Source organism: Coenobita brevimanus, chromosome 54, assembly GCF_032717465.1.
Source record: "Coenobita brevimanus isolate Jiangsu-jjx chromosome 54, ASM3271746v2, whole genome shotgun sequence".
Classification (NCBI taxonomy): domain Eukaryota; kingdom Metazoa; phylum Arthropoda; class Malacostraca; order Decapoda; family Coenobitidae; genus Coenobita; species Coenobita brevimanus.
The window spans coordinates 31,972,784-32,000,304 of record NC_137007.1 but is presented as its reverse complement, the minus strand read 5'-3'; the positions used below and the strand labels follow the sequence as shown (position 1 = coordinate 32,000,304).

The window sequence follows — 27,521 nt, the reverse complement described above, 5'->3', positions numbered from 1 at the left end:
AGACATCCAGGTCCTTAGCAAAACTAATCTCGTCCACACCAAATGAGTGCTGATGCGGGCGGGTGTGGGCTGGAGTACTGCGTCACTGTTAACTCATACAAATGGCCCTATGGGCGCGGGCGGTTGTGGGCGAGACTATCAGTAACATATAATGGTTACAGCGACCCAGAACCCACGTCCTCAACCGCCCATATTTTCCCACCTGATTCGAGCATTACTGTAGTCGCGACCTTCGTCATTGTTGTATACACCGCAATGACTGCATGACTGGAAGATATTTAATTCAGTCCCCTCCTTCCTTCACCAGACTGTCTTCAGGTTCAAAGCGATGTCTTTAAGTCGGAGATAACTCGTTAATTTTTCCAAAAGTTACACCTGATCCACAGTACAGGGAAGTTTCAGCAATTTCTTATACGAATATACAGGGTGGTCCATAAGTAACGCCCTCGATCACTCCAACAGGCCGTTTCCTGTGTGTTGCGGGGACGGCTCGATCACCGCTATTAATGTCTCTCCTGGGTCGATTTATTCATTTTCGATTTACACTGTCACGCCCACGCCCACACCAGCAGACTGAGCCGTCACTGCAACACATTAGATACCTTCAACTACATTTCTAGTGGTGCGATGTTTAGGGGGTCACTGTTTATTCTACAGTGCCATGTATGTCATCGGTAATTTCTTAGGTATCTTAGGTATAATGCACAGTGCCGGATGTCATCAGTAATTTATCAGATATATTCACAGTACCGGATATGTCATCAAATTTCTTATGCATATTCATAGTCCGGGTATGTTATCGGTAATTTCTTAGGTATATTGCACATCATGGGGTATGTCATCAAAAATTTCTTAGATATATTGCCCAGTACGGAGTATGTCATCTATTAGGAAGTCCATCCAGTCGAATATAAACAAACACACGGCTATCATATTGTTTGAAAATTGAAACTTACCTGTAAACACGAAATGGAATGTGAAGCATGTACAGGTGCGGTCGGAAATCTCTCTCTACCTTTTGGTCGAAGAATTACGATACTCTTGCACATTACTCTGAAAAGTCTGTTGAGTTTCGAAGGTAGCATCAGGAAATTTCAAGTCATTGTTCGCTTTTTTGTTTTTTAACGTGGCATTTGGAGAGAAATTCAACATCAGGAAATCTCTTCAGAAATATAACTGAATGGCTGGTTCTATATGTGGTGTTGAACAAAAACCCCGTCTTTAAGATTTTTGGATTTATTGGGGTGACAGAGTTTGAAGATATACGTGTTCTCTCCGACCTCACACATACATACACGCAGCAAAACGTCTGCACTGAGCAAAAATAGCATCATTAGTATTTTCAACAGAGAAATATCGTGTGAAAATATCTTTGACGTAATATGAAGTACTTCCTGAACAATGTTATCCTCCAGTTTAGCAGTAAATAAGGATAGTGATAAGCAATTTTAAAACTGTGAAAGATGGACGGTCTTCCATATTGTACTTTCCTCATTTACGACTAACTCGAAAGATAAAATTGTTCACCAAGTGCTTGATAGTATGCCAAAGCTATCTTCACACGGTATTTATTTAAAACGCTACTTACACTAATACCTTGAAAATTATTAATGTACATATTTTGAGTTTCCTTATAATCCAAAACTCACAAGTGGTCAAATAGTCATGCAGGCACCTGAAGCACAATTAGTCAGGAATGTGCCAAATTCCACACCTAACACATATATATTCCCATTTTTGTCTGAAGAAAATTTACATCCGACGAAACACACTGGAAATCCCATCTCAGTATATGTGTGTCTCAGATCTTTCTTTTCCGCTATGTGTTCGTAAAAGCTAAAGAAATTACTTGTTTCTCCAACTTATGAATGAGTAGAAGATTTACATGATATCCGATAAACTGTTAACCCTTTCGGTACGGTGACGTCTCTCCTGCTTTTTTTTTTTTTTTTTTTCTTTGCACAACTATGAGCAAAAGTTATCCGGCACTTCTCTACCGTCTGTGGCAATGAAATATGTTACGTGAACTGTTTTTCTGTCGCGGTAATATGAAGCCCACGACCAAAAACCATGAGAAGGAAAAACGCTCTCTGTCGTCTGGGATGGAATAAGAAATATGGAGGCAGGACACAATGCTGGGAGGTCACTGTCAACGAATTTTTGCACAACTCTGTATCTTCATTCAACTTTTTCAACTTAGGAGTCTTATTATTATTATTATTATTATTATTATTATTATTATTAATTGGAGAAGTTGGATAAAACCTAATTCCAGTTTTAACATTATTTCCCCACATGTTTATTATATATTAGTCTGAAGGTAAAACGAATTGAATATTGATTAATGCACATCATCTGAGTGAAGGGTTTAAGGTTATGGTGAACGGGTGACAATTGTAACCGGCCAGTATTTAACCGTTTCAAACTAAGGACTCGGTTTACTGATTTTTTTTTTTCCGTTCACCACACTACAGCCACATCATCGTTTCATATCATATCCTTGGTTTAAACGAATTTCTACAACAATGCAGTCATCAGCTTTTAAACAACTGCTTTCATATAAACTATCCCTCACTTCTCATGTATGGTGGGCGGGGGCAGCCATCTAGCTTTGCCATCCATACATCACCTCATAAAAATAGATATCACAGTCCTTTCCTCTACGTCTTTCGTCCCTCACAATGCCTCGTTTACTTCCTCCCTACCACCACTCAGAGCTTACTATGTTGGTATTTGTGTTGGTATTTCCTTTCTTCCTTTTCCATTATTTCATTCGTCCCTCACAATGCCGCGTTTCCTTCCTCCCTACTACCACTCAGAGCTCACTGTGTTGGTATTTTAATGGCTTTGGCGGCAGGTTCTTGGAATAGGTCTGGCCGCTCTTGACAGGGTGCCCCGGTGAGGTATCAGTGAGCAAGATCACTTTGTCAGGGTTCAGGAGCTTGTTCTGTCTGGTCGGCAGAGACTCCCAGAACTCCCTCACCTGTATGCGAAGAAGTGCGACAGTATTAGATTGATGCGGGAACTTCAGGGCACTAATATGGGACTTGGCTATAATGGCTAATGTCTACGAACTTGAATCGGGAGCTGAAATCTAAGGGAGTGAAGTATTCTGTTTGAAAAAGTAAAGGAAAAGGGGGGAAAAAAAAAGAAGGAAAAAACTGTTAGTGAGGTACTTAGAGATCCTCCCTAACCTAAAGTTTAATAGTCAAAAGGCTGAACTTTAGATTTTTGTTTTTATCCAAGGAAGAAGGAACACAAGGCCAGGATAGAAGGCTTCGTAACACATCTTCCATAGCGATTTAGTATCCGTATTACACCTGAACGTTCTCTTCTTTCAGTCACGTCAGTTTATTATCGACCTACTGTAGTATTCATCATTAACATACAAGGGAATAACAAGGTATATTGTGCTGAATAAGTCGGTAAAGGAGAGGTGCCACGAAATCTCCCGATTAACAGGCCCATATTCTGGTGGGTTAAGGAGGCTCCCTAACACCTCTTCCCCAGCTATTTATTTTAGTTATGGCTGATCATTATCCATTTCCACGTTACGTATGTAAAGTGAGGCGACTTCACACTTATTTACTGAGAGAGAGAGAGAGAGAGAGAGAGAGAGAGTTTGCACTGCACGACACGATTTGAGGCTCCGTATTCTCGTGGGTGTAAGAAGCTCCCTAACATTTCCTCAGCTATTTGTTTTGCTTATTATACCTTCTCGCCCTCCTCTGTGTTACGCAACTCATTCTAATCACAATACTCTGCATAAAAAGGGTACAAAACGACACTAACCAGCCGTATCCGAAAATAAATCGGTAAGGAAGAGGTGTCAGGGAGCTGCCTAAACCCCTCAAAATACGGGTCAAGGCATAAGGATCTAAGGGTCAAGGCATAAGGATCTAAGGGCATTATTATAAATGACTTTGGAGATTTCATAGATCATCTTCCTTAGCGATTTATTTTTGCACTTAAAGCCTCGCATTCCCTTGTATCCTTTTTCTACCTTTCTAACATCGACATAAACTTGCATCATTACCAAAGCTAGCCACACATGCAGGCGATTGGCGTGATGATTATTGTCTGTGGACTAGCATCAGTTCCTAGCGTCATAGTCAAAGCCCTACACATGCTGATGATTGTCATTAATGCTTGGAGTGAGGACAGGCATCAAGGCGCCAGTCGTCTGTGTGTGGAGGCATGAGAACAGGGGAGAGTTCATAGTTCCCCTAAGCAGAAGTGGTCATGGACGGTTCCAACACACAGACGACTAGCGCAGACCGTCCCTACAGGCAAACGACTGGCGCCAATGATACCAATCCTTCTTCTGCTCTCACGTGGAATTATAACCAGACGTAATTCCATGAGGTGCAGTCATTCCCCCTGACGACTGGACTCGAGGGCCCCACACAGGGTGAAGACTGGCCTGTTGACGCTCATAAAATCGTCACTCCTATCGCCGGCGTGTATGGCTAGAAGAGGATTTCGATGCCTTGAGGTGCAGAATAAAATCGCTTAGAGGAAAATGTCACGAAATTCAATACCCTTCCTGGACATTAACACTATCAACCGCATTATCGAAAGTGAATGAGCGGAGGTGTGAGCAAGCTTCCGATATCCAATGATCGTTTACGGAAAAAATTGCAATTATTTATATATGATCAGTCTGACCCCCCCCCCTCATTACAGATGGTAGTTAGTTACGATATAGAAAGGTCAGAGAACGATATAAAAGGGTCAGAGAACGATATAAAAGGGTCATACAACGATAAGAAAGGTCAGAAAAAGATATCAAGGGTCATAAAACGAATAAGGAAGCTCAGAGAACGATAGAGAAGGAGTTCAGACAGCAATAAGAAAGGTTAGACAACGATAAGAAAGAGGTATGACAAGTTCCATTATTATCGTCATCATCATCTTCATCATCATCATCATCACACATTTAAGAACCAATGCCAGAATTTCGATGCTTGTCAACACTTCGACGTTCTTAAGGTTGGTAATAGGAATCTAAGGAGCATGGCTGACCTCTTGTCGTGTGTCCGGCTCCATTACAGGGTCAAGTTTGAGGTTGAGGTATCTAAGGTCGTCTGGGGTCACCGCCTCCCAGATGAAGCCCAAGGACGAGTCGGGGGTTGGGTTTCTGGTGGGGAGAGTGACAGTGAGGGAGAGAGAGAGAGAGAGAGAGAGACAGACAGACAGACAGACAGACAGACAGACAGACAGAGAGAAGTGACGTGAAGTTAATTAGATTCGATAAACCTAGTTACCTAAGCGTTGGGAATTTCATGAGGTTGTTAGTGTGCCTGTGCTGGATTGCATTAGGAACAGAGTTGGTTTGGCCATGTGGAGAGGAGGGAGAACATACGACTGACTATAGGAGAGTGTGTGTGAGTGAGGCGAAGAGATAGAGGGAGAGTGGGAGACCGAGGATGAGACGGAGAGATGGGATGGAGAGGTATATGAGAGAGGGAAACGTGAAATGGAGAAGTGGTAGCCAGATAACAGAGGACAGAGTGGCATGGAGACGACTCGTTTATGGTCACCTCATACGGGATTAAGGCATCGAATGGTTGATAGATAGACAGGTAGATAGACAGACAGATAGCAAAATCATTAAGGTACATTTATCCAAGTGATACATTATGCCATATAAAGCTCATGAAATTAATAAAACTACACTAGCTGATACAAAGATATTATATCAACCACAGATAAATGAAGACATTGTAAGTGACAGTAAGACAAATTAACTTTGTGAATTTAAATGTAAAATTATTATCGCTTCCTTCAACCACTGTTACAAGTCCCTCCTATTTACCTAGCAAATTTCACGATTAAATAACAGGCTACAAAAAATAAGCATAATATTATTATGGTACCAGCTACATAAAGCTGTTGTGTATTACAAATCAAAGCTCTAAATAAATGTGCAATAATATTATTTAGTGATTTATGTTGTAAAATTTGTACTGGACTGATTCAGCTGAAAGGGCAGTTGCAAACTGCACTGTATATAATCTCTCCAGTGTGAAGAGTCCTTACCGAAGTAGAATCGTCTAGAGATAGCTGGAATAAAGTTAAATAGGCACAACAAAACTATGAAGCCCCCTCCTCCATAGGGAGTGGTCCTCGGGGGTTCCACCCTACTTAAAACGTGGAGCAGGTAGGGGCCTACCACTGTGCAACTTTAGTGTCCATGGGTAAAGCAACACTCCCCCAGTTAGGCGTGGAGTTTTTCTTTCAGAACGATACAGAAACTCAGTGAGTGAGAGAGAGTGAATGAACGAATGCCATAGTTTCATTACAGAGGCTGTATTTGTTCGCATCTGTGGATTAGGCAAAAAATACGTCATCATTTTTAAATACCTATGAAGACTGTTTCTAACCCCCGTTAAACAGATATATTCTGAGCCGAAGCAAGTACCGGTAGTACTGGTATGTCGTTGGCCAGCGTCTCTCTCTCTCTCTCTCTCTCTCTCTCTGTATATATATATATATATATATATATATATATATATATATATATATATATATATATATATATATATATATATACATACATATTGCTTTCCCCAGTCTCATTCATATATGACCATTCGTAGCACACACTCAGCTACAATCGTCTGGTTACCTGGATAATATACACGAGTTGTTCCTACCATACGAAGGTTAAGAATGACAGTACTGTATTAACGCTGTGGCGTCTCTGTCCCACCGGGGTTAATGAATGAGGCTGGAGTTGGTGGGAATAAATTATGGGAGTTATCCAGACCATTAGACAGCTAAGGGTGATATTATCATGACTCAGGCAAGTATTACGCACTCCCAGCCGAGTAAAAGCTCTTACTGTTATCTTGACTAGATGGAGAGATGTCCTCAACATAAGAGGGTCAGAGTATAAGAGGTGGCTGAGGAGAAGCTTACCCGGTAGCGGCAAAGTTGACCCACATGTCCAGCATCTTGTCTCTCAGAAGCAGGTCCTCCTCCCGCGTCATTGACCCCCACAATGACCCCTCAAACAGGAAAAACAAGTCGTCCACGTGTGACACCCCTGCAGAGATCATTTACAGGGTTGTCCGTGAATAGCGCTATACTGGAAACTCACTTGGCAGTATCTTATGTATTGCGGGGACGGTTCAGTCGGCGAGTGTGGGTGTGGGTGTGGCAGTGGGTGTAGGATTTAAATAAATGATGCAGGACAGGCACTGATAACTCTGACTGAGCCGTCCCTCTAACACAGAAGAAATCGCCGGACGGAGTGGAAGAGGAGCATTATATATGGGTCATCTTGCAATGTACAGGCTGGTCTATGTATTACACACCACGTTTCTCACGTGTTCCGGGCACGGCTCAGCCAGCGTTACCAATCTTGTCATGGATATTGGTGCTGATGAGGGAAGCCTTGCCATGGTGGCACCGATATTGCCGGACGATTCTTCTGTGTCCCTTAGTCATGTGTCAGACAACAGCGATTATACAGAGTGGTCCATATGTTGCACCCCGTTACCACTCACATGGCAAATCTTCGTGTGTTGGGGGGACAGCTCAGTCAGAGTTATGTATATTTTCCTTGTATCATTTTCTACTGCCATACTCGCTGGCTAAACCAGTTCTGTTTTATTATCTTATTTCTTTACGTCCAATAATTGCAAGGTTTTATTACTATTTCCATTAGGTAGCCAAAATATCTGTTTTCCTTTCACTAGAAGAATGAGCCGTCCCTGCAGCACGCAAGAAACAAAACTGAGGCATAATATACTAACCACCCAATTATTTTTAGGTAGACAGATGCACTAAAATGGCACTTGTGATATTGTGTACTCGAGTAGGACAGGATGTGTTTGTAAGGCAGCCACTGAGGTCAGTTTATCTTCACGTATAAAATATTGGGCGTACTGTTTGCTGGTCTACAGTAGTGAAGAACTGCAACACAGACTGCTTGCTAGGAGGTGCGGGGACTCAATCCGACAAAAAATAAATAAATAAATAAAAGCCAAAAGGAAAAAATCGTTACATAGGAAGATAGGTACACTGACAGATAGGATGATAAAAAAGAAGGGAAAAAGAAAAAAATCGTACCATAAATAAACAGATACATTGATAGATTTTTTGACTGATTGATTGACTGATAGCTAGAGATGAATGGATGTATGTATACAGATAGATGGGTAGGTAGATAGACAGCTAGACAGGTAGATAAATAGACAGACACGCAGATTAACTTGTCCGCTTCTCACAGTGTTTGCCGATATTGTGTTTGTAGAAGTCTTTGAAGCTCTTCTCGCCCTGGTAAGTCACGTTGTAGAGGTAGGTGCGCCTCCCCTCCGCCTGGGTGTTGCGGGCGTGGAGTCTTGCCACCCACTCCACGCCCAGGTTGAAGTGACGATCGCCGAACAGCTGAAGGAGGCACAGCTGGGGTTAGGTGGGGCAGAGGCGGCTTGGGAGTGTTTAGGTGAAAGAGGGATGAAATTAGGTCAGGTGGTGTTCTCTCTCCCTCTCTCTCTCTCTCTCTCTCTCTCTCTCTCTCTCTGGATGTATTTATCTGTTTACCTACCTATCTATCACGGTGTATCTATCTATCTATCTATTTACCCAACTATCTATCTAATTTTAATGCAAAAAGAACCAAAGACTCAAAGTTTTCAAAGAGTTGTATCTTTTCCCCAAGAGAACTGAACAAGGGAGAGTTACCACACAGATCTTCTCATTTGTAGATGCTAGACAGATTGTACTTAAGAAACTGGAGGTCATAGGCAGGGGGAAATACAGAATGAGGAAGACAGTGTCGGGGTTGGCCAAGTGCATATATAAAGGACAGATTACTGGTCAAAGAGAACTAGACAAATGAGAGTGAGAGTACACTGCTGGCTCTAATGGAAAGTGATCCTATTCCTCACCTCGCACAGCTCGTATACCACCGCCTCATCCACCAGCAGTTACAATAATATTCCCTTGATGTGGTATTATACTCTTTTTATCTTAACCTAGCTCTTTTTTACCTTAACCTCGCCCTTTTTACCTTAACCAAACTATTCTCACCTTATCCCAGGTCTTTTTACTTTGACTTACCCCTTTTTACCTTAACCTAGCTCTTTTTACATTAACCTAGCCCTGACTTTTGTCCTTTTGCAGTTTATTTCACTCTAACCAGTGAAAGAAATGGACATTGCTACGGCTCTACACCTTTTCCGTAGTTCTTCATGACTAGATTATATTTTAGTGTGAATCTATTGTCAAAACTGAGCACTGAAGTTGGTGTGACGGAAATTTTTAGCTCAGATTAGAGTAAAAACAGTATAATCACCTCACACACCTGATCCGCCACCACCTCATCCACTCTTTGTCTTATCCATCTAAGATGCTACTCGCTCACCTCACACAGCTGATCCACCACCCCTCATCCACCCTTTATATTATCCTTCTAATGTTCCACTAACCCACCTCACACAGCTGATCTGCCACCTCCTCATCCACCCTGACTCCACCAACGTAGTGCTCGAACACTTTGGCTGCCAACTGTCGAGGGTTCTCGTCTCCTCGGGTCAGGTCAAGAGACTCAGGTCCAATCTGATCGAAGTTCTCCACTAACGCCTTTCTTAAGTATTCGTCTTCGTAGAGAGCTGTTGGAGAGAACTTATCAGAACTGTAGTCTATTTGGACATTTTTTATTCCAGGGATGCAGGAGAACGACGCCGTCCCCTGGTGGCATCGATATAGCCTGGGGAGATTCACTGCCCAGTTATACAAACGTCCTTCACATCCCTCCCTATCCCTCAAAAGGAGGATGGTGGACTGCTAGAGAAAGTCAACTTCAACCTGCAGTCCACTGGGTTCATGTTAAAGATGAACCTGAGGCTACAGCTACTGATACTACTATTCCATGAAGATCTAGGTAAGGGTGAAATTGAATTAGGCTGTGTTGGATGGTTTGTGTGAGGGAGCGTGAGTAGGACTGTTCTTGAAGGATGGAGGGGGTGAGGGAAAGTATGAAATGTTTCTTTGATGAGACAAAAAGAACCACCAGGTGCCCTAAGAATTGAATGGTCCTCCAACCTTGAGAGAGTCGAGTAGATGGTAGCCTACTCCCATGGTGTTATTAAATGATCGAAAAAAGAGGAAATAGGAGAAAACTTCATTCACCTGTTTGAGGACTGAACTCATGCATGTGGCAAGGCTTTCACTCTGATGGTGGTATTCAGTTGCTAGACCACCAGAACAAAAGAAAAATACCCAGTAGCATCCCTGACAGCAAACTAACCAAATAAATGGATCTATCTATACCCAGACGCCTTAACACGTGAAAAGGGAGCCCACAGACAAACTCACCCTCGAATTGGCGATGTGGCAATTTTAGGCTAAGTTAGGGTAAAAGGAGTATAGTCAGTCTCTCACTCTCTATTCTCCTCACTTGGCCAAACGAATCAAAGCATTCACGGTAGGCAAATAGTGCTACTCTTTGTTACTCTGCAATTATTCTGTTGTTACAACTCAACGCTCGAGACGGAGAGATAGCAACTTTGGGTTAAGTTAGAGTAAAATGAACATAATTAGTCTCTCTCTCTCTCTCTCTCTCTCTCTCTCTCTCTCTCTCTCTCTCTCCAGTGGCTTCATATGGTCAAAGAAACAAAAACACTCATGGATTGTAAATAGATCACCCTTGGCCATTGACTGAACTAGAGGAGGTTAGGGTTCATTGTCAGGTTAGAACACATGCTCTAACTTGGTCTGAAACTGCCATCCCTCCACCTTGAAGGCTGAGCTGTAACAATAAATTAACATCTGAACATGATGCTAGTCAAAAAGAAGCGCAGAGGAAAGGATGGAGAGATATAGTATTGTCTTTTTTGCCACTAAGCTCTGTGATATAGGCTGCAAAAGGACAAAAATCTGGGCCAAGTTAGAGTAAAAGGAGTATAATCATTCACTTATTCTCCATTCGCCACCCATAGCCAAAGAAATTAATGCACTCACGATAGCCAAACAGTCCTCCCTCATGCTGTGTGATGCCAGCGATAAGGTCTGCGTGTTTATGTAGTCCCTGAGACATAAGAAGCTCTGGATCGGCGGGAATGTAATCACCATCCACACGGGGCACCAAAAGAGCGGGGTTGTAATTGAACGTCTGAAAGAAAAGATGGGTTAACAGAGAAGAGTTGTAGCAAGAAAAGAAGGATTAACAGACCAGGGCTATAGCTGAACGCCTGCAAGGAAAGGGAGGATTAATCACTTCATTCCCTTGACGTGTTATCTTTTTATCTTACTGTATCTATTTTTGTGGCCTCAGAGTGATAGCCTCACAATACAGTATTCGCCTCACAGTACTTGCTTCACATTGCTATCATCACATTAATTGCCTCAAAATACGAGCCTCAACGTCCTAGCCTCACACCGGTGATATATTACAAGCACCAAAATACGAACCCCACAGAACTAACCTCACAATACTAGCCTCTCATTACTGGCCTTGCATTGTTATTACCATATTACTATCCTCAAAATACTAGCCTCACACTACGGGCCTTACATTGCTAGAATTATACTGTTTGACTCACACTACCAGCCTCAAAATACTTGCCTCACGCTACCAGTCTCACACAGCGGAACCACAGATGTACTCACAACATGGTGTCTGAGGGAGAGGGTAAGGTCCTGGGCGTCCACCTTCTGCAGACAGTCCAGCAGCTCCCTACTCGCCTCCCCGCTGCTCACGCCCCGCCTCTCCTCACACCCAAACAGGCGACCCGTGAACTCCGCCACCTCCTTGTACGCCGCCCCCATCGCCCAGGGGTTGAAGAGGGCGCCCGACATCATAATACCCCGAGCGAAGAGATCTGTCGGTGACAATGTCCTGATTATTTCTATTCCCACTCTCTCTCTCTCTCTCTCTCTCTGTATCTGTTTATCTATCTATCTACTTCTTGCAACAGGAGATTAAAGCTAGAATATGATGCTAGTCACACAGAAGTGCTGTGGAAAGGATGTAGAACCAGAGTATTGCATTATTCTGCTGCCGAGCTACGTGAAATAAGTTGCAAGACAACAAAAATCTGGGCCAACTTACGGTCAAAGGACTATGGTTAAAATCTGATGAAATATATAATTTATCCTCTCTGGTCTCGCCATGTGGGGAGGATAGAAAATGAGACTAACTAGAAGAGTGTATGTGAGTGAGGTGGATCGGGAGAGGAGGTGGGAGAGACCAAGGATGAAATGAAGGTCTGGGGAGTGGAGAGATACTTGAGAGGTGGAATGTGAGTTTCAGGAAGAGCAACCAAATGGCAGACAGGGCTACGTGAAGGCAATTTGTCTGTGGCTACCCCTTACAGGATTAAAACATCTGGTAATAGATAGAGTACTCGTACTACCTCCAGTGTTTCAGTAGAGTGTTTCTGCCCCCCTGACTATAAGGAAATTTCTCTATACTGAAAATCCAGACACTGAATAAAATCGCCCAGTGGTAGCAAGAATGAACACTGGCCTTCCCAGAGAGGTGATGAGTCTGCCCCACATGTGAATTAAAATCGCCCAGTGGTATAGCATGTTTGTTTTCATCTGACCAAATTAATAAATAAATAAATAACCTCTTCCACTTCAACGGATGGCCAAGTGTAGTCAGACTGGAGGGTTGATTTGTGCAGTAACCAAAAAAACTCATTCCTAACTTCATAACTAATGTTCATCGAATTTCATGAAACCGTGAGTTAGTATTCAAGCTGTTAAACTAGCCCAGTTCTGTCGAATGAAAATAAATCAATAAGAGCAAGAAATGGCCACTGACCTCTGGAGTGGGGTGAGATGTAGTGGTAGTGGACTGATGCCCCGCCAGCACTCGATCCGAACAGCGTCACTCTCTGTGGGTCTCCGCCGAACCCATGGATGTTGTTCTGGATCCAGCGCAGCGCCATCGTCTGGTCCTTCAACCCAAAGTTGCCGGGCATAACAGAGTCCTCCGTCGACAAAAAGCCTATAGGGAAAGGAAGATACGCAAGTGGTTAGATTAGTGAGTGTCCTGTTCAATATAGTTCATTCCAAAATTGCCGTGGATAACACAGCCTTTTTTTTTTTCTTCCATTTTATATATCTTTTCATTTCTCTTTTATACTTATTTGTTTCCCAAGGTGACGAAGACATCAAATACATGTAGTTGTGAACAGCAAAGATCTCTAACAGACAAAGATTTCTATTTTTGAAGACTGTATCTAATCCCTCGCCCCTCAAACTTGAAAATTCTATCCTACCTAGAATAAAATCGTCTTTATCTGTTACTCAGAATCCTAAGGAGATATTAGATAGTGACAAAAACGGCAAAGATCTCTAACAAACAAAGATTTCTATTTCTGAAGGCTGTATTAAACTCTCCATCTCGAAAATTCTGTCCTACCTTGAATAAAATCTCCTTCATCTGTTACCTAGAATTCCGAGACGGTACTGCACGGTGATCAAGACCACGTCCCTATCCATGATGACGTTAGGGGCGTAATATTCAGCGCCTCCCGCGAAGAACCCGCCGCCGTGAAAGTACACCAGCACTGGTAGGTTGGCATCCAGGTGGCCAGGCTGGAAAATGGAGATCAGGAAGGTGGAAAGAGGTCAGAGTTATTATAATCGTTGTTTATTAATGTTTTCAGTGTAATTATTATAGCTATTTCGCCTTAACGTGGTTCAGAATTTCGTCCTGTTGCAGCTCATTTCTCAGTGACAGAATAGGACAATGCAATGGCCCTACATCCATCCCATTGCGCTTTTTCTTGATTGGCACGTTGTTCTACTGGTAACCCCCTGTTTCATCTTAGTAATGGTGATGGAGAGATGGTAATTTTAGGAGGTCAAGTTAAAGCAAAGTAGGCGTAGATAATATCGATCATCAACATCAGTCTATGTCAGTCTCAGTCAACATCAACCAGTTTCAACAACAGGTAACATCAATCATTATCAACATCAGTCAATACAAAATGCAGTTACTATCAACATCGATCACCAGTATCAACATCAGTCAGTATCATAAGCAATCAGTAACATCAACAAATATCATCTGTCAGTTTCAGCATCTATCAACATCATCTTCAGTCAGTATCAGCATCAGTCTACATCATCAACAAATTACATGTTAGTTGCAGCATCAATCAGTGCATCAATCTGTCTCATCAAAGAGTAGCATCAGTCAGTTTCACCATCAGTCAATATCAGCTTCAGTCTGAATCAATAACAGCCTATCTCATCAACAAATAATAACATCATTCATACATCAATCTATCTCATAAACTAACAACACAAATCACTATATCAGCATCAGTCATTTCATAACCCAACATCACTTATTATCATCATCAATCATACATCAATCTATCTCATCAACAAATAACATCAGTCAACATCAGCATCAATCAACATCAGTTTTAGAGAATCCGTCATAAATATATTTGTGAATCTGAATTAATCTTCAACCCATTCAGTCCGGGGACAACACTTCCACTACATTCCTGCTGCTACCAGGTATTTTATTTACCTTAGAAAGAACCCCCCTAGAGTAGCAGTAGTAGTAGTAGTAGTAGCAGTAGTAATAGTAGCAGTGATGGTGGTGGTGGTGGTGGTGGTGGTGGCAGTGGTACAGTAAGAATAGTGGTAGTAGTTGCAGTAGCAGCAATAGTAGTAGAGGTGGTGGTGGTGGTGGTGATGGTAGTAGTAGTAGTAGTAGTAGTAGTAGTAGTTGTTGTTGTTGTTGTTGTTATTGTTGTTGTAGCCCCAGGCTCTCCTGTAATGTGAATCTGGTGGACTGCAGAATAAATTTGCCCTTCTCCTACCGTCCACCATCCTCCTTTAGGAGGACAAGGAAGTGTCATAAAGACTTTGTAGTTAATTGTAGAGAAGTATATTTTAGACTTGTGGTCGAGCGGCTTTTATATCTTGTAGTAGTTTCCCCACCAGATGTCATGTAGTGACGGGAGAGGTAAAGAATAGTATGGGACTATTTTTATTTGTCTTGGAAATATTAAACAGGTATAATAGTATAAGTCCTGGGTAGCTACCTCCCTGTCTCGCTATCTCTCTCTCTCTCTCTGTTCTAAAGCTAATCTCCGTCTCGACCTCTCTGTAGGGTCGCTTGTCTCCTTCTAAACTCTCTTTCCTAAAATCTCGTGTAGTAGGGTGTGTGTGTCACGTATCTTCCTCGTGGCAACAGAACTTTCTCACGAGAGGACTGCTGACAGCTAACTGAATCATCTCCTTACTGGCCGCTGTCGTCAGCTTTCCCCCGTGTAAGCGTTTAGCGCTGCTCGCTTCTCGCAAACACAACACCTTCTCATCATTTGACTTCCTGCTTCTATCTGTCTCTCTATCTATCTATTTATCTATCTATCTATTATGTAGTCCTATATTTGCTCGGCCGCGCGAAAATGACGTACCATCGACATTTAATAGTTATAATATATTAATACATACTACATACACATTATAATGAACTTATAAGCTAATTAAGTGAAATACATAATATTGTAAAGTAACATAATTGTATGAATATTGTATACATATATTATGCATAGTAAATAGTGATTATTCAGTAATATTACATTTTAAATAAGTTGAATACATATTGGAATAAATGCATTAAAGTAAATTATTTAACTGTAATATAGTATGTACTTGGGTTATTATAGTGAAATGCATACATGCAAGAATAAAAATAGTTTAAAATTAAGATTATTGTAAGAGTTACTAATATTTCATTTAAAGATAATGGTACTGGTCTGCCATATATGGGTCATTCTTCTTTGTGTTATTATTATTATTATTATTATTTTTTTTTTTTTTTTTTTTTTATATATATAATTAATACTATATACAAAATATATACACTTCATTCAGGGTGGTTAACTGTGATGTTAACTCTCCCCCCACTAAACAATGACTCCAAATTAGCAATTCTTGCATGCATTCTGTGCATGGCCAACAGCAATACTGCAACCACAATGCAGATAATTATGAAGACAGAAGGTGCTTGGCTATACACATAATATGGGTTGAACATACTCAAACTCAAATCTTCCCAGGGCTTCATTGTTTCATTGATCAGCTGCATAGTTTCAAACTTAGGTGAAGTCAGCTTAATACTTGTGCTCATGTTTAAGTCCATATCAGGCAGTGGGTGGAAATGTTTGTGTGTATGGTTGAGAATGGCGTAGTGATTGATGGTGGAAAAAGTAGACATGGATGGTGTAAATACCGCACAGTAGTCTGGTGCTATGTATAATCCTGAGGCTGATGTATGAGATGGTGGTATATCTGGACAGACTATGTAAACTGATGTGTTATGAGGGAAATAAAAAAACTGCGAGTGTCCAATGCGTTGATGGTGTACAAGTTTATCTGGAGCAAAAGTGAAGTTGCAATGATGATGAATATTGTTATTGCTGATGATAGCCATTTCACAAGGGACCGTATCAGTAGGCTGAAACGTGAAAATGTACGCAGGACAAAGATGAACAGCATGTAAGGATGTGCGGCACTTTCGCTCAATCGTTGACTCACTTGCGAAAGTGACAGTGTCTCGTCTCTTGGAGACCATGATGAGTTCGGTGTCTGTGTTGATGTTGATGATGACTAAAGTGTTGTTGTTTCTATAGGGGAAGGGGTGTATTTGGTATACTGTGAACAGGTCTTCCGTGATGAATGGTACATGAACTATCACTGATGTTGGTGTTAGTGTTGCTTCCAAGTACGGGTAATATTGCATAAATTCCCTACTGCGGAACAATGGCTTCAATTTATGTGTATGTATGCCTTGACTAACTATCTGACGTAGCTCATGAACTGGGAGTAAGTCATTTGTGATCTTGCCATCACCAGCATTCGAAATTCTCATGGATCTTAAGCCCAGTAACATATGAGCTTTAATTGCTAAGTTTTCAACGATATAGAACAATGCAGAGAATGGTCTTGTAGTTTCTGTGAAACTGAGATTTAATCTTATCATACCTTTTACTGTAATCTCTTGACCATCTACTGTGTTTAATTCTAAATCAGCTTCATCCAGAAAAGTTACTTTCTTTTTATTTTTAAGAATTCTATTTAGTTCTTCATGTGTTATTAAGTTCACTGGAGAGCCTGTATCTAAAAATAAGGAAACGTTTTGATCCTCACATACAGCTGGTATCAAGATACACTCATTTCCCAACATGCCTCCTATGTGAAGTTTAACCTTGTTCTTTTTTATGTTTGTTCGTTTTTTGTCATGACTTGGTCTTCCCCCGATTTGAACATAGACACAATTTTTTCTACTGTTTTGCAATCACTAGTCCAGTGCCCTTGGTATCTATGATGCCTACAGTAAGGACCAAACCCTTGTGTCTTTTGATTATCCTCTTTTGCCTTGATAAAGCATTCATACCTTGTGTGTCCTGGTTTTGCACAGTAATGACACAGAATGGACCTATCCCTTGACTGTGACCTACGAGGTGATTTCCCATAAAAAGTGTTGTTTATAGCGCGAGACCTGCTCGGGCTGCGCGAAAACTTATGAAACTGCCTGTAGGAAGGCGTGTGGGAACGAGGTCTAGGCGTCTTTGCTTGTTTGGGCTGCCTCATTTCAGGTCGCGATCGATTTTGTTCTCTGTTTGGGGTCGGTGTTGATGTTTTCACAGCTGATACTGTCTCAGGTACCCTGATTCTACCAGAATGTGCATGTGTGTCGACCACACCTGCTTTACTGCACTGCATCTCTACCTCGTTCATTAAGTCTAGTAAGCACATTCCAGGGATGTACGCGATTGTTTTGGCAATCTTAAGGGTTCTATCAGGTAATTTACACAAGGCAGCTACATAACCAATGATGTCCACGACGAGGTCTGGGGACATCTTTCCATCATCTGTTATCCACTTAGAATTCTCCAGAGTAGCTAATAGGGTTCTCTTGATTGTGGAGACATCAGCGGTTATTTCACTGAGCACATGGTTTGTAGTGTGCTCCCTTACAAGATCTACAATTTTATGTAATTCTGGAATTATACCTGGCAAGAAGTTCATACCTCCAGAAAATTTCTTCAGAAATTCAGTTTTAAATTCATCATATGTCCTAGCACGATGTAGCTTATCGGAGCGCAATAAATTGCTTGCTGGACATCTTTCCTGGCTTATGCAAGATGAAAAAATAGCAATTTTCTCTTGTTCATCTAGTATGTGGCGCTTGATGAACATTTGTTCGCACTGACTGATTAATGAAATGACATCAATGCGATCCTTGTCTGTGCCAGAGAATTTTGGGGCAGTCTTATCCTCGTGATACACAAAAACGTGAGGTGTGGTTTTTAGATCAGCAGTATTTGTTTCTTGATTCATATTTAATGATTGCCCTGTTAATTCAACTTGTACGAGTTTATCGTTATGTGAGGGAATGGTAGAATATGTATGACCGGACCGGTGAACCCTGTTAAGTATATTGGCATACGTATTTAAGGCAGCTGCGAAGTCGATACTCTCAACATCTGAAGGGGTTTCCCACTCATCATCCGAAACTCCCGTATTTGTTTCCTTATCTATAACGTGTGGTGTGGGTTGTACAATGGGTGGGCTGTCTCTTAATTGTGAGTCTGATGTTGTGGCAATTTGTGTGTCATCTGGTATTAACGTGGGTGGTTGCGAAAATATTCCTGTCATTAAGATATGATGTTATGAAATACGCCTCTTGTTTATTTATGTCCTAGCAAACTAGATGATTTAATAAGTTGAATATAGCTAATTTTAGCACTGAGAAGAAATGAGCAAGTATAATTTTACCCACTTGATACAGATCGTAGAGGTGTGTCGATACAAAAGTCGATCTCGGAAGAAAATACAGGTTTGATTGAAGATCTCTTGATAATTCTAGTGGTGTGTTGATGGACGATATTACTCAGGAAACTCAATGGCCTGGTATTTGTAGTGGTTAACGGCTGTCCCAGGCAAACCTCAACATAGAACGTCGAATTTCCAACTTAACTGTGAAAATAAGTGAATATGAGTAGGAGCTATGTGAATAATGAGTAATGAGTAGTGGGTGAGAAGTGCCTGGTGTCCGTCACACGTTGCTTGGCATGGCAGACTCGCGTTGTGATGTCATCTCAGCACATGGTGACGTCGGCTTCCCACACTGGTAGCTGTGGTGAGTGAATGAGTAGCGATGAGTAACTTGAGTGAAGACGAGTGAGTAAGATGAGTTGTAAATCGTGTCTCACTCTTCGTTTGTTTGTTCCCTTTATTCTATGTGGAAGTTTTCTCTGTCCTTTTCTCTAGTGATTTATTCGGTGTGGGATGAAGACCGCCGCTACTTGTAGGTGCGTGTAGAAGATTATACAGACGACGTAGAGTTGTTAATTGTAGTTGATTGTAGATGGCTGTAGACTTTGTAGAACTGAAGCTAACCTTGTAGTCTCGGTTGCTTTTGTAGAAATTTGCTTTTAATTCGGAGACGATGTCCGCAGATTTGCTGATTTGTCGTTAAGCTACTTGCAAGGCGTCGAGTGATCTCTTGACCTCTGCATCAGCGTAATGATCTGGGAGACGGAGGGGGCAGGAGCTGATATTGTTGGTTGTTGTCAATCTTGATATTTTGTAGGAATTTAATGTTGATTCGTAGACGAGGTTCGTATACGTTCGCTGCTACCAAATGTCATAAAGACTTTGTAGTTAATTGTAGAGAAGTATATTTTAGACTTGTGGTCGAGCGGCTTTTATATCTTGTAGTAGTTTCCCCACCAGATGTCATGTAGTGACGGGAGAGGTAAAGAATAGTATGGGACTATTTTTATTTGTCTTGGAAATATTAAACAGGTATAATAGTATAAGTCCTGGGTAGCTACCTCCCTGTCTCGCTATCTCTCTCTCTCTCTCTGTTCTAAAGCTAATCTCCGTCTCGACCTCTCTGTAGGGTCGCTTGTCTCCTTCTAAACTCTCTTTCCTAAAATCTCGTGTAGTAGGGTGTGTGTGTCACGTATCTTCCTCGTGGCAACAGAACTTTCTCACGAGAGGACTGCTGACAGCTAACTGAATCATCTCCTTACTGGCCGCTGTCGTCAGCTTTCCCCCGTGTAAGCGTTTAGCGCTGCTCGCTTCTCGCAAACACAACACCTTCTCATCATTTGACTTCCTGCTTCTATCTGTCTCTCTATCTATCTATTTATCTATCTATCTATTATGTAGTCCTATAGAAGTACTTGAACGTTTGTACAAGCAGGTAGCTCAGCCGACCACTTGTATCGGTGCCACCATATGAAGTAGTTGATGATGGTTTTATTGAAAACTCTCTATTTCGAACAGTCTCTCCTAAGCTGAATAATATGGCCTGGTAAGAATGGAAAAAAAAAATACGCCCTTGGATTGAATGGGTAGTGGTAATAGTTGTAGCCCCAGGTTCATCTGAGACGTGAGCTCGGTGAACTGCAGGCTTACGTTTCTCATCTACTTCAGCACACCATCCTTCTTTTTGTGGATAGGGGGTTAGTAAAGACGCTTGTATTGTCGCGCTGCAGAGCAAATCGATTCTATCGATGCCACCGCGAGAAGGCTTCCCTCAGCAGCACCTACTGGAGGGGCAAACCAACCTTGCGTGTGAATATGTTGAGGTAAAGGCAGTCTTCGGATCCATCATAGACGTATTTGCGAAGGGTCAATTCAAACCATCCAATCTGAGAGCAGATGGGGGGCTCCACAGACCCGTCCCTCACCCCCTCCCACCCGTCACTGGCCACCGGGTCCTGAAACATGAGGTGCACTGTGTCATTTCAGGCTACTGTGACTCATTCTCAGTACATTAGCTAAAATAAAATACGGTATTAGCTGAAACAGAATACTTCAAGCTGCAGCACTGTACACGTACTCCATTATAATAAAGCGCCGAAGTTTATCATAAACCAGTGTCTGGCGCTCAAGTTTTTCAGATCACAATAGCTCTTATGACATTACGAGTCCTCTCTTTTTTTTTTTTTTTTTTTTGGGGGGGGCGGAATATTCATATTCTAAGACACGTAAATCAAAAGTGAAAAAGGATTGTCTAGTGATGCAAAACTGTGAACTGTGCTCCAGCAAGAATTGACTAATCTCCAGGACAATGCATCTCAGTTTTTGAAATTGGCGATTTTGGAGACAAAATGGCGACCCAAGTTTTCGAACGCGAGTTGGTAAGCAACATATTTATTGCCATTTATTGAGAATTGCTAAAGAAGAAAAGAATATCGATTTTCACTTGGCATGATGACTGAAGATAAATAACAATAGCCTATATGATACACTATGGATCTCGGATTTTATTTTCAACTACGAAACTGATATCTAAGTTGTAAGGTTGCTTGTACTTAAGTCTGCCTTCACTGTTTCAGCATCGTTTATCAGTCAAAACAGAGCGCATATGAAAGAGACACAATTGGAAAAACAAATGATCGGTGACAATCAGTAACTATTATGGGGGTTTGTTTATCTCGCGCATTGAGGATCAGACACGATCTGTTTTTCTTCCTTTTTTTTCTTAGGCAAAGAGGGAACGAAAGACTAGAAGGCCGAAAATTGTTCCCTCAAAAAATAAATACAAATAAATAATTCAATAAATAAAGAAGAGCGCAAAAATAAAAATCCATTTATTTCGAGATTCCGAGACACATTGCGTTTAAAAGATTGGAGGTTATAGACTAAGACTTACAGACAGAGGATGACATGACAGTTCCAGAGCTGACCTGTTACATACGTGAATGGCTGGATGCATCAGTTACTTGTTGCATTAGAGAGTTAGACAGAAAAGGAGTGAGAGTATGCAATCAGTTGGGTGATCTCGCCTGGCACTATCCTTGAATGCGTGATTCCTTATCTCCTGGACCCCTGTTGTTATTCTTATGATAATGTATACTGATACAATACTTATAAGGGGCAGAGAGTTGTTGGTCACACCATAACCTTCAGATCCCATCCACATCTGTCTGCCTGTCTGACACCTAAGTATCCGTCCATCTATCTATCTACCCACCTATCTTTTTCTTTTATCTAGTATTCTTTCTTCCTTCCTTTTTTTCTATATCTCTAGGTTTTTTCTATCAATCTAACTTTCAGTCTTCCTCTCTGTCTATCTATCTATCTATATATCATTCTGTTTATCTATTTATCTATCTATCTATCTATACCTATATCTATATCTATCTATCTATCTATCTATCTATCTATACTTCTCTCTCTCTCTCTCTCTCTCTCTCTCTCTCTCTCTCTCTATATATATATATATATATATATATATATATATATATATATATATATATATATATATATATATATATATATATATATATATATATATATATATATATATATGTACAATATGTATATCAGTCAAGCTATCTGTCTGTTTGTCTATCTGCCTGTCTACATACCTATTTATCCACCTATCTGTATGTCTGCGTGTGTGTGTGTGTGTGTGTGTGTGTGTGTGTGTGTGTGTGTGTGTGTGTGTGTGTGTGTGTGTGTGTGTGTGTGTGTGTAAATAATCCACTCATTTACAACACCTCATCAGGAACGTAGAGAGTCGGGGCTAAGCTAACAAAGCCATTCATTTAAGGCAAGTAACCAGTCATTCTTCCCTGAGCGGTTTTACTGTTTAGTATACCGAAAAAAGAAAGATTATATATATATATATTTATTTCTTTATTTATTTATCCGTGTCCTTCACTTATAACCAGCCTCTCCAAAATCGAACCACTTCTTCGCGTCCCCACACAGGATGCATATGCCAGTTACACAGATACATACTTCCAAACTTCAGCCTAGAGCATTAAGTCCACCTGTTACAGATTTTTTATGAATGGACACTTGTAATCTTGTGTATGGAATTTATTTTTTTCTATATTTTTTCCTTCTTTTGTTCCTCTTCTGCACACACACACACACACACACACACACACACACACACACACACACACACACACACACACACACACACACACACACACATCGATTACAGTGGCTGCGTCTTCGGTGTCATTTTTTGTGAAAACCAGTATCCTCGTGAGTTATGAAGGCTTTCTACCGTCATTTCATTACTACGGTATACTGTTTTTAATTTAACTTGGCCTAAAACTTTCCTCTCGTCATCTCGACTGCTGAGCTGTGACAAAAGATTAACACTAGAATATGATGCTAGTCACGAAGAAGTGGTATGAAGTGTAGAGCCCTAGTATAGTCTTTTTCTGCCATTGAGGTATGTGAAAAAAAAAAAAAAAAAAAGCTGCAAGAGGGAGAAAACCTAGACCAAGTTAAAGAGAGCATGCTACATAAAGCATATCAATATCCTTGTCTATGATACGGTAATTATAATATGTCCTACTGATTCTCGTTAGCTCTAGAGAATATTTTCCAGATGAGCTTGAATCACTGGAGCCTAAGAATGTCCATGAATAATTTTTGAAGCGTCATTTATGGCGTAGTGGGGTGGGTCCCGGCAAGAAAGTAGTAAAGGACAAAAACAACAGATTCTTTATTGCTGAGTTCATACAGCTCGTTCTTTTTAACTTTGAAGATACTTTTGTCCTTTTGCAGCTTATTTCCCGTAGCTCAGTGGCAGAATGAGGCAATGCTACACCTACTGTATACATGCTTTCCATAGCATATTTTTCTTGAGCAGTACTGTATTCTAGTGATACTCTTTTGTTACAGCTTAGTGTTCACGACGGAGAGATGGCTGTTTGTGGCCAAGTTGAAGTGAACTAATTAGAAAAATAAGCCGTATTTTCGTGTCTCGACAAGTCTTTCCAGTACTTCATCCTTACTAGATGATGTTTGCAAATGATACGTTAATACCTTCGTCTAATATGTCTAAACAAAAGATAAACATCATAGAAAAAACTACTTGGGTGCAACACAAAATAAATCGTTGAGAAAGTGGCGTTAAGAAGTCTCTCTCTCTCTCTCTCTCTCTCTCTCTCTCTCTCTCTCTCTCTCGTCCAGTCGATTCAGGCATCTCTGAATGACTCAAAATGTCAATTTGTGATTAAGAAGAAGAAAAAATGAGACATAAGAGTGTAGGATATGGTAAGTATTTTTTTAGTATCGTTAACAAGTACAAAACTACTACAAAGATGCGGGACTATCAGGGCTGTTACATGGGGCTTCGTTGAAGTCTACGGGAATAAAGCACCTCGCGTCCTTTGGGAATGGCTGACGGACAGGGCCACTCAAAGGGGTGTCCCCGCATTTAAAAGGACATGAATACTTACTGCAATGCTGATGCTTCAACAATACTGAGTGGTCCATATATAACGCTCATGTTCCTCTCCACCGGGAGATCTCTGTGTTGTGAGGACGGCTCAGTCTGTGTTAACAATTTCTAACCTGCATTTTTCTGTTCATTTCCATCTCCCACTGCCACACCTACGCCCACGCCAGCAGACTGAGCCGTTCATACCACACACAGAATCCCCTAGGTGATGTTGAAGTGGACCGCTATTTAAGGACCACCCTGCATAACGGCCTTCTTACCCTCAGCCTCAGAGGACCCACAGGGGGCTTGGCGAAAGGGATGCTCCAGAAGCCGTAGAATTCCCGTCCTTTCACCGTGGTCTTCTTGATGCCTGATATCCTGCCGTCCGTTGTACCGACTGTGACGCGTTCCGGTAAGGAAGTACTGCCCTGCTCTGTAGCCACGGCCACCATCAGCAGGGCAGTGGCCATCAGGTCCCACAGTCTGAATCAAGGCGGGAAAAGTTTATCATCATCATCATCATGATTCTTATCGTCATCATCACTGCCTTCCTCCTTCTCCTTCTCCTCCTACTCCTCTTCTTCCTCCTCCTCCTCTTCTTCATCATCATTGTCATCACTATCCGTACCCTTTTTCCCACCTAAGGATAGGGTGAGGTAGAGTCCAGAAAGCAAGGAAAGAGAAAAAATACGATAGACAGAGACTAATCAGCAGCATGCCCCGTGAACTGGGATACACATTCATTCATCCATCAGTCAACCCCCTGGAATCCTGACAGTGAAACAGATCCTAGTCCGACCCTGGTGAGACACTCTCAACCACATGTGAGAACCGGATCCCTACACACTGTATGCATTGAGCTATACCTGTAGGACGACCCCACAGAAACAGTTACTTAGCTGTGGTCGACGGTACACTAGACCAGACAGACCAGGGTTAAGGGACAGCTACACCAACCTTGTGCCATGGGTCACAAAAGTATTCTTGGCTGGGAAAAGAGGTGTAGATGATGATGATGATGAACAGGATGGATGAAATGTAGTGATGATAATGTCCATTTTCTTAATCTCTGCGGGGATATGCATGAAACATTTGGGAACACAGAACGAAGGTCACTTAATTATTAGTGACCGACCTGCCACACGTTGGTAGCCTTGATGTCGGGAGGTGTCATATACAGCCAACTAATATCTTCTGGCAAATATGTAGCAAATGTTATGTTTATATAAATAGACATTGTTAATACACAATGAGACGTTGGTCATGTATACCAACCCTCCCTCAGCTTCAACAGTTGGTTGAATGTTTTAAGTAGGTATCAGACCCCCTGTGCACCGGTACTTTTGTGATCCATATTACCTCAAACAGTTACACAAAAGTGCTGTATTTAGTCTGTACAAAAATCCATAAACCCTTTTTCAATAATACATTCTCCGCCCTATGATGTAACTTTGATGTGCACGTAACTTGTTCCGCTTTTTATTATTTTATCATCTCAAGGTCATACCCTGTACCTGAAAGTGATAAAAAATGTTGTAGTTAGTCTCTCTCTCTCTCTCTCTCTCTCTCTCTCTCTCTCTCTGCTACGGATACTACGAGAGAGAGAGAGAGAGAGAGAGAGAGAGAGAGAGAGAGAGAGAGAGAGAAATAGAGAGAGAGAGAGAGAGAGAAGATGACGCTGTACATCAATATATACTGCTGAACTAGAAAGCACTGAGAGAACGCATACCTCAGCAAATGCCATTGCCATTAAAGAGGATGCGGATCCGGATCCGTGGAGATAGTATGTGGAGTACATAGGATCTGGATCCGTGGAGATGTTGTGTGGAATATATAGGATCCGGAATTCCCCCCATATTTAATCAACTGTTCCTTGACCCACGGCCCACTCTTCCACAAATCCTCATTGATATCCACTGAGAACTTTTGGAGAAACTGTGCGGAATACAGTGGATCCGGATCCGGATCCGGATCCGCCCCAAAATTTAATCAGTTCTTTCTTTGCCCATGGCCCACCCTTCCACAAAATTTCATTGAAATTCATTGAGAATCTTGGGGATATCGTGTGGACAGACAGACAAAAAAAAAAGGTGAATACATAATCTCCTCCAACTTCGTTGGCGGAGGTACTTATCCGTAAAGTATATACAAAAAAAGCAGGAGGACGTATGCTATATACTATTCCGAAAGTTACCTTCGAACTGAAAAAAAACAAAAAATACTAGCCTTGCCCCATTACTCTCCCTATTTACAGAAGGAATAAGATATTCTCTTTTGTGTTACTGATACAGAACGTCCCGTGAATTATGAGAAAATGTTAAGATCCAATAAGTATATCGCCATGGAAACTGTGTTACGACGCCTCCTGTTCCATTTAGAATAGGTGCTGTTGGTCTACGTATAATTTTGGGATAGTGTCTGTGTGCAGTGGAGGTCTGGCTACAATTTCCGACGTTCATGCATCACAGTTACTTGGTCTATCTATCTATCTATCTATCTATAGCCAGACGCCTTAATCCTGTAAGGAGTGGCCACAAACAAGTCACCTTCATGTCACCCTATCTCCTGCCATTATGCTTCCCTCCCCCCAGCTCATAACCCCCATTCTCAGATATCTCTCCACTCCATCCTTCCATCTCATCCTCGGCCTTCCCGTCCCTCTTGGTCATTTCACATACTATTTGACACCTTCGTCCATGTCAGTGCCACCAAAAAATATGGGATTAGGTCACTGTTGTCGAGTGTACCCAGTGCTAGACCTCTGCTGTACATTGATGCTGTCACAGATTCATATGTTCCCAGTTGTACAGTACACATACATCCTCGGTGGCATGCAATAGGCTTCGTGGCACCTCGTTTTTAGTTATTTATTTTCCGTATTGCACCATAAAATTCTCTCTTGCGCAATTAACAATGCTTTAATATAGACACAGTTTGCAACTGAGGTGTAACGTGCAGAATCAGTCGCTAAAGAAGAGGCGTTTTACGAAAGGCAATTAGAATACAACACGTGGTTAAGAAATTTACTCCAAAATGTAACACTAAACTCGTTCAGAATAAACTGCTAAGGAAGAAACGTTACGAAAGATACTTAGAATACAAAGTATGGTTAAGAAATTGTAACTGAGGTGCAAAGCGCATAAGGAAGAGATGTTACGAAACGCACTTAGAATATAACACAGGGGTAGAAAAAAACGTCAAAACTGGCACAACTAACCTCGTGCAGAATAAATCGCTAAGGAAAAGGCGCTACGAAAGGCACTTGGAATACAACACTTGGCTAAGAAATTGACTTCAAACCTAACACTAACCTCGCCAT

The 27,521-nt window shown here is 41.5% G+C and overlaps 1 protein-coding gene across 1 annotated transcript; it reads right to left on the bottom strand.

The window, feature by feature from the left end:
• Window positions 1-540: 540 nt before the first annotated feature.
• LOC145401081 (venom carboxylesterase-6-like) lies at window positions 541-27,521 on the bottom strand. Its single transcript, XM_080273452.1, has 13 exons — window positions 27,514-27,521; window positions 24,481-24,685; window positions 20,571-20,723; window positions 13,410-13,557; window positions 12,779-12,964; window positions 11,620-11,831; window positions 10,972-11,122; window positions 9,442-9,620; window positions 8,238-8,397; window positions 6,925-7,051; window positions 5,026-5,140; window positions 2,827-2,983; window positions 541-584 (listed from the first exon to the last, which is right to left on the bottom strand). The coding sequence occupies exons 1-13, from the start codon at window positions 27,519-27,521 to the stop codon at window positions 541-543; spliced, it is 1,845 nt and encodes a 614-aa protein (XP_080129578.1).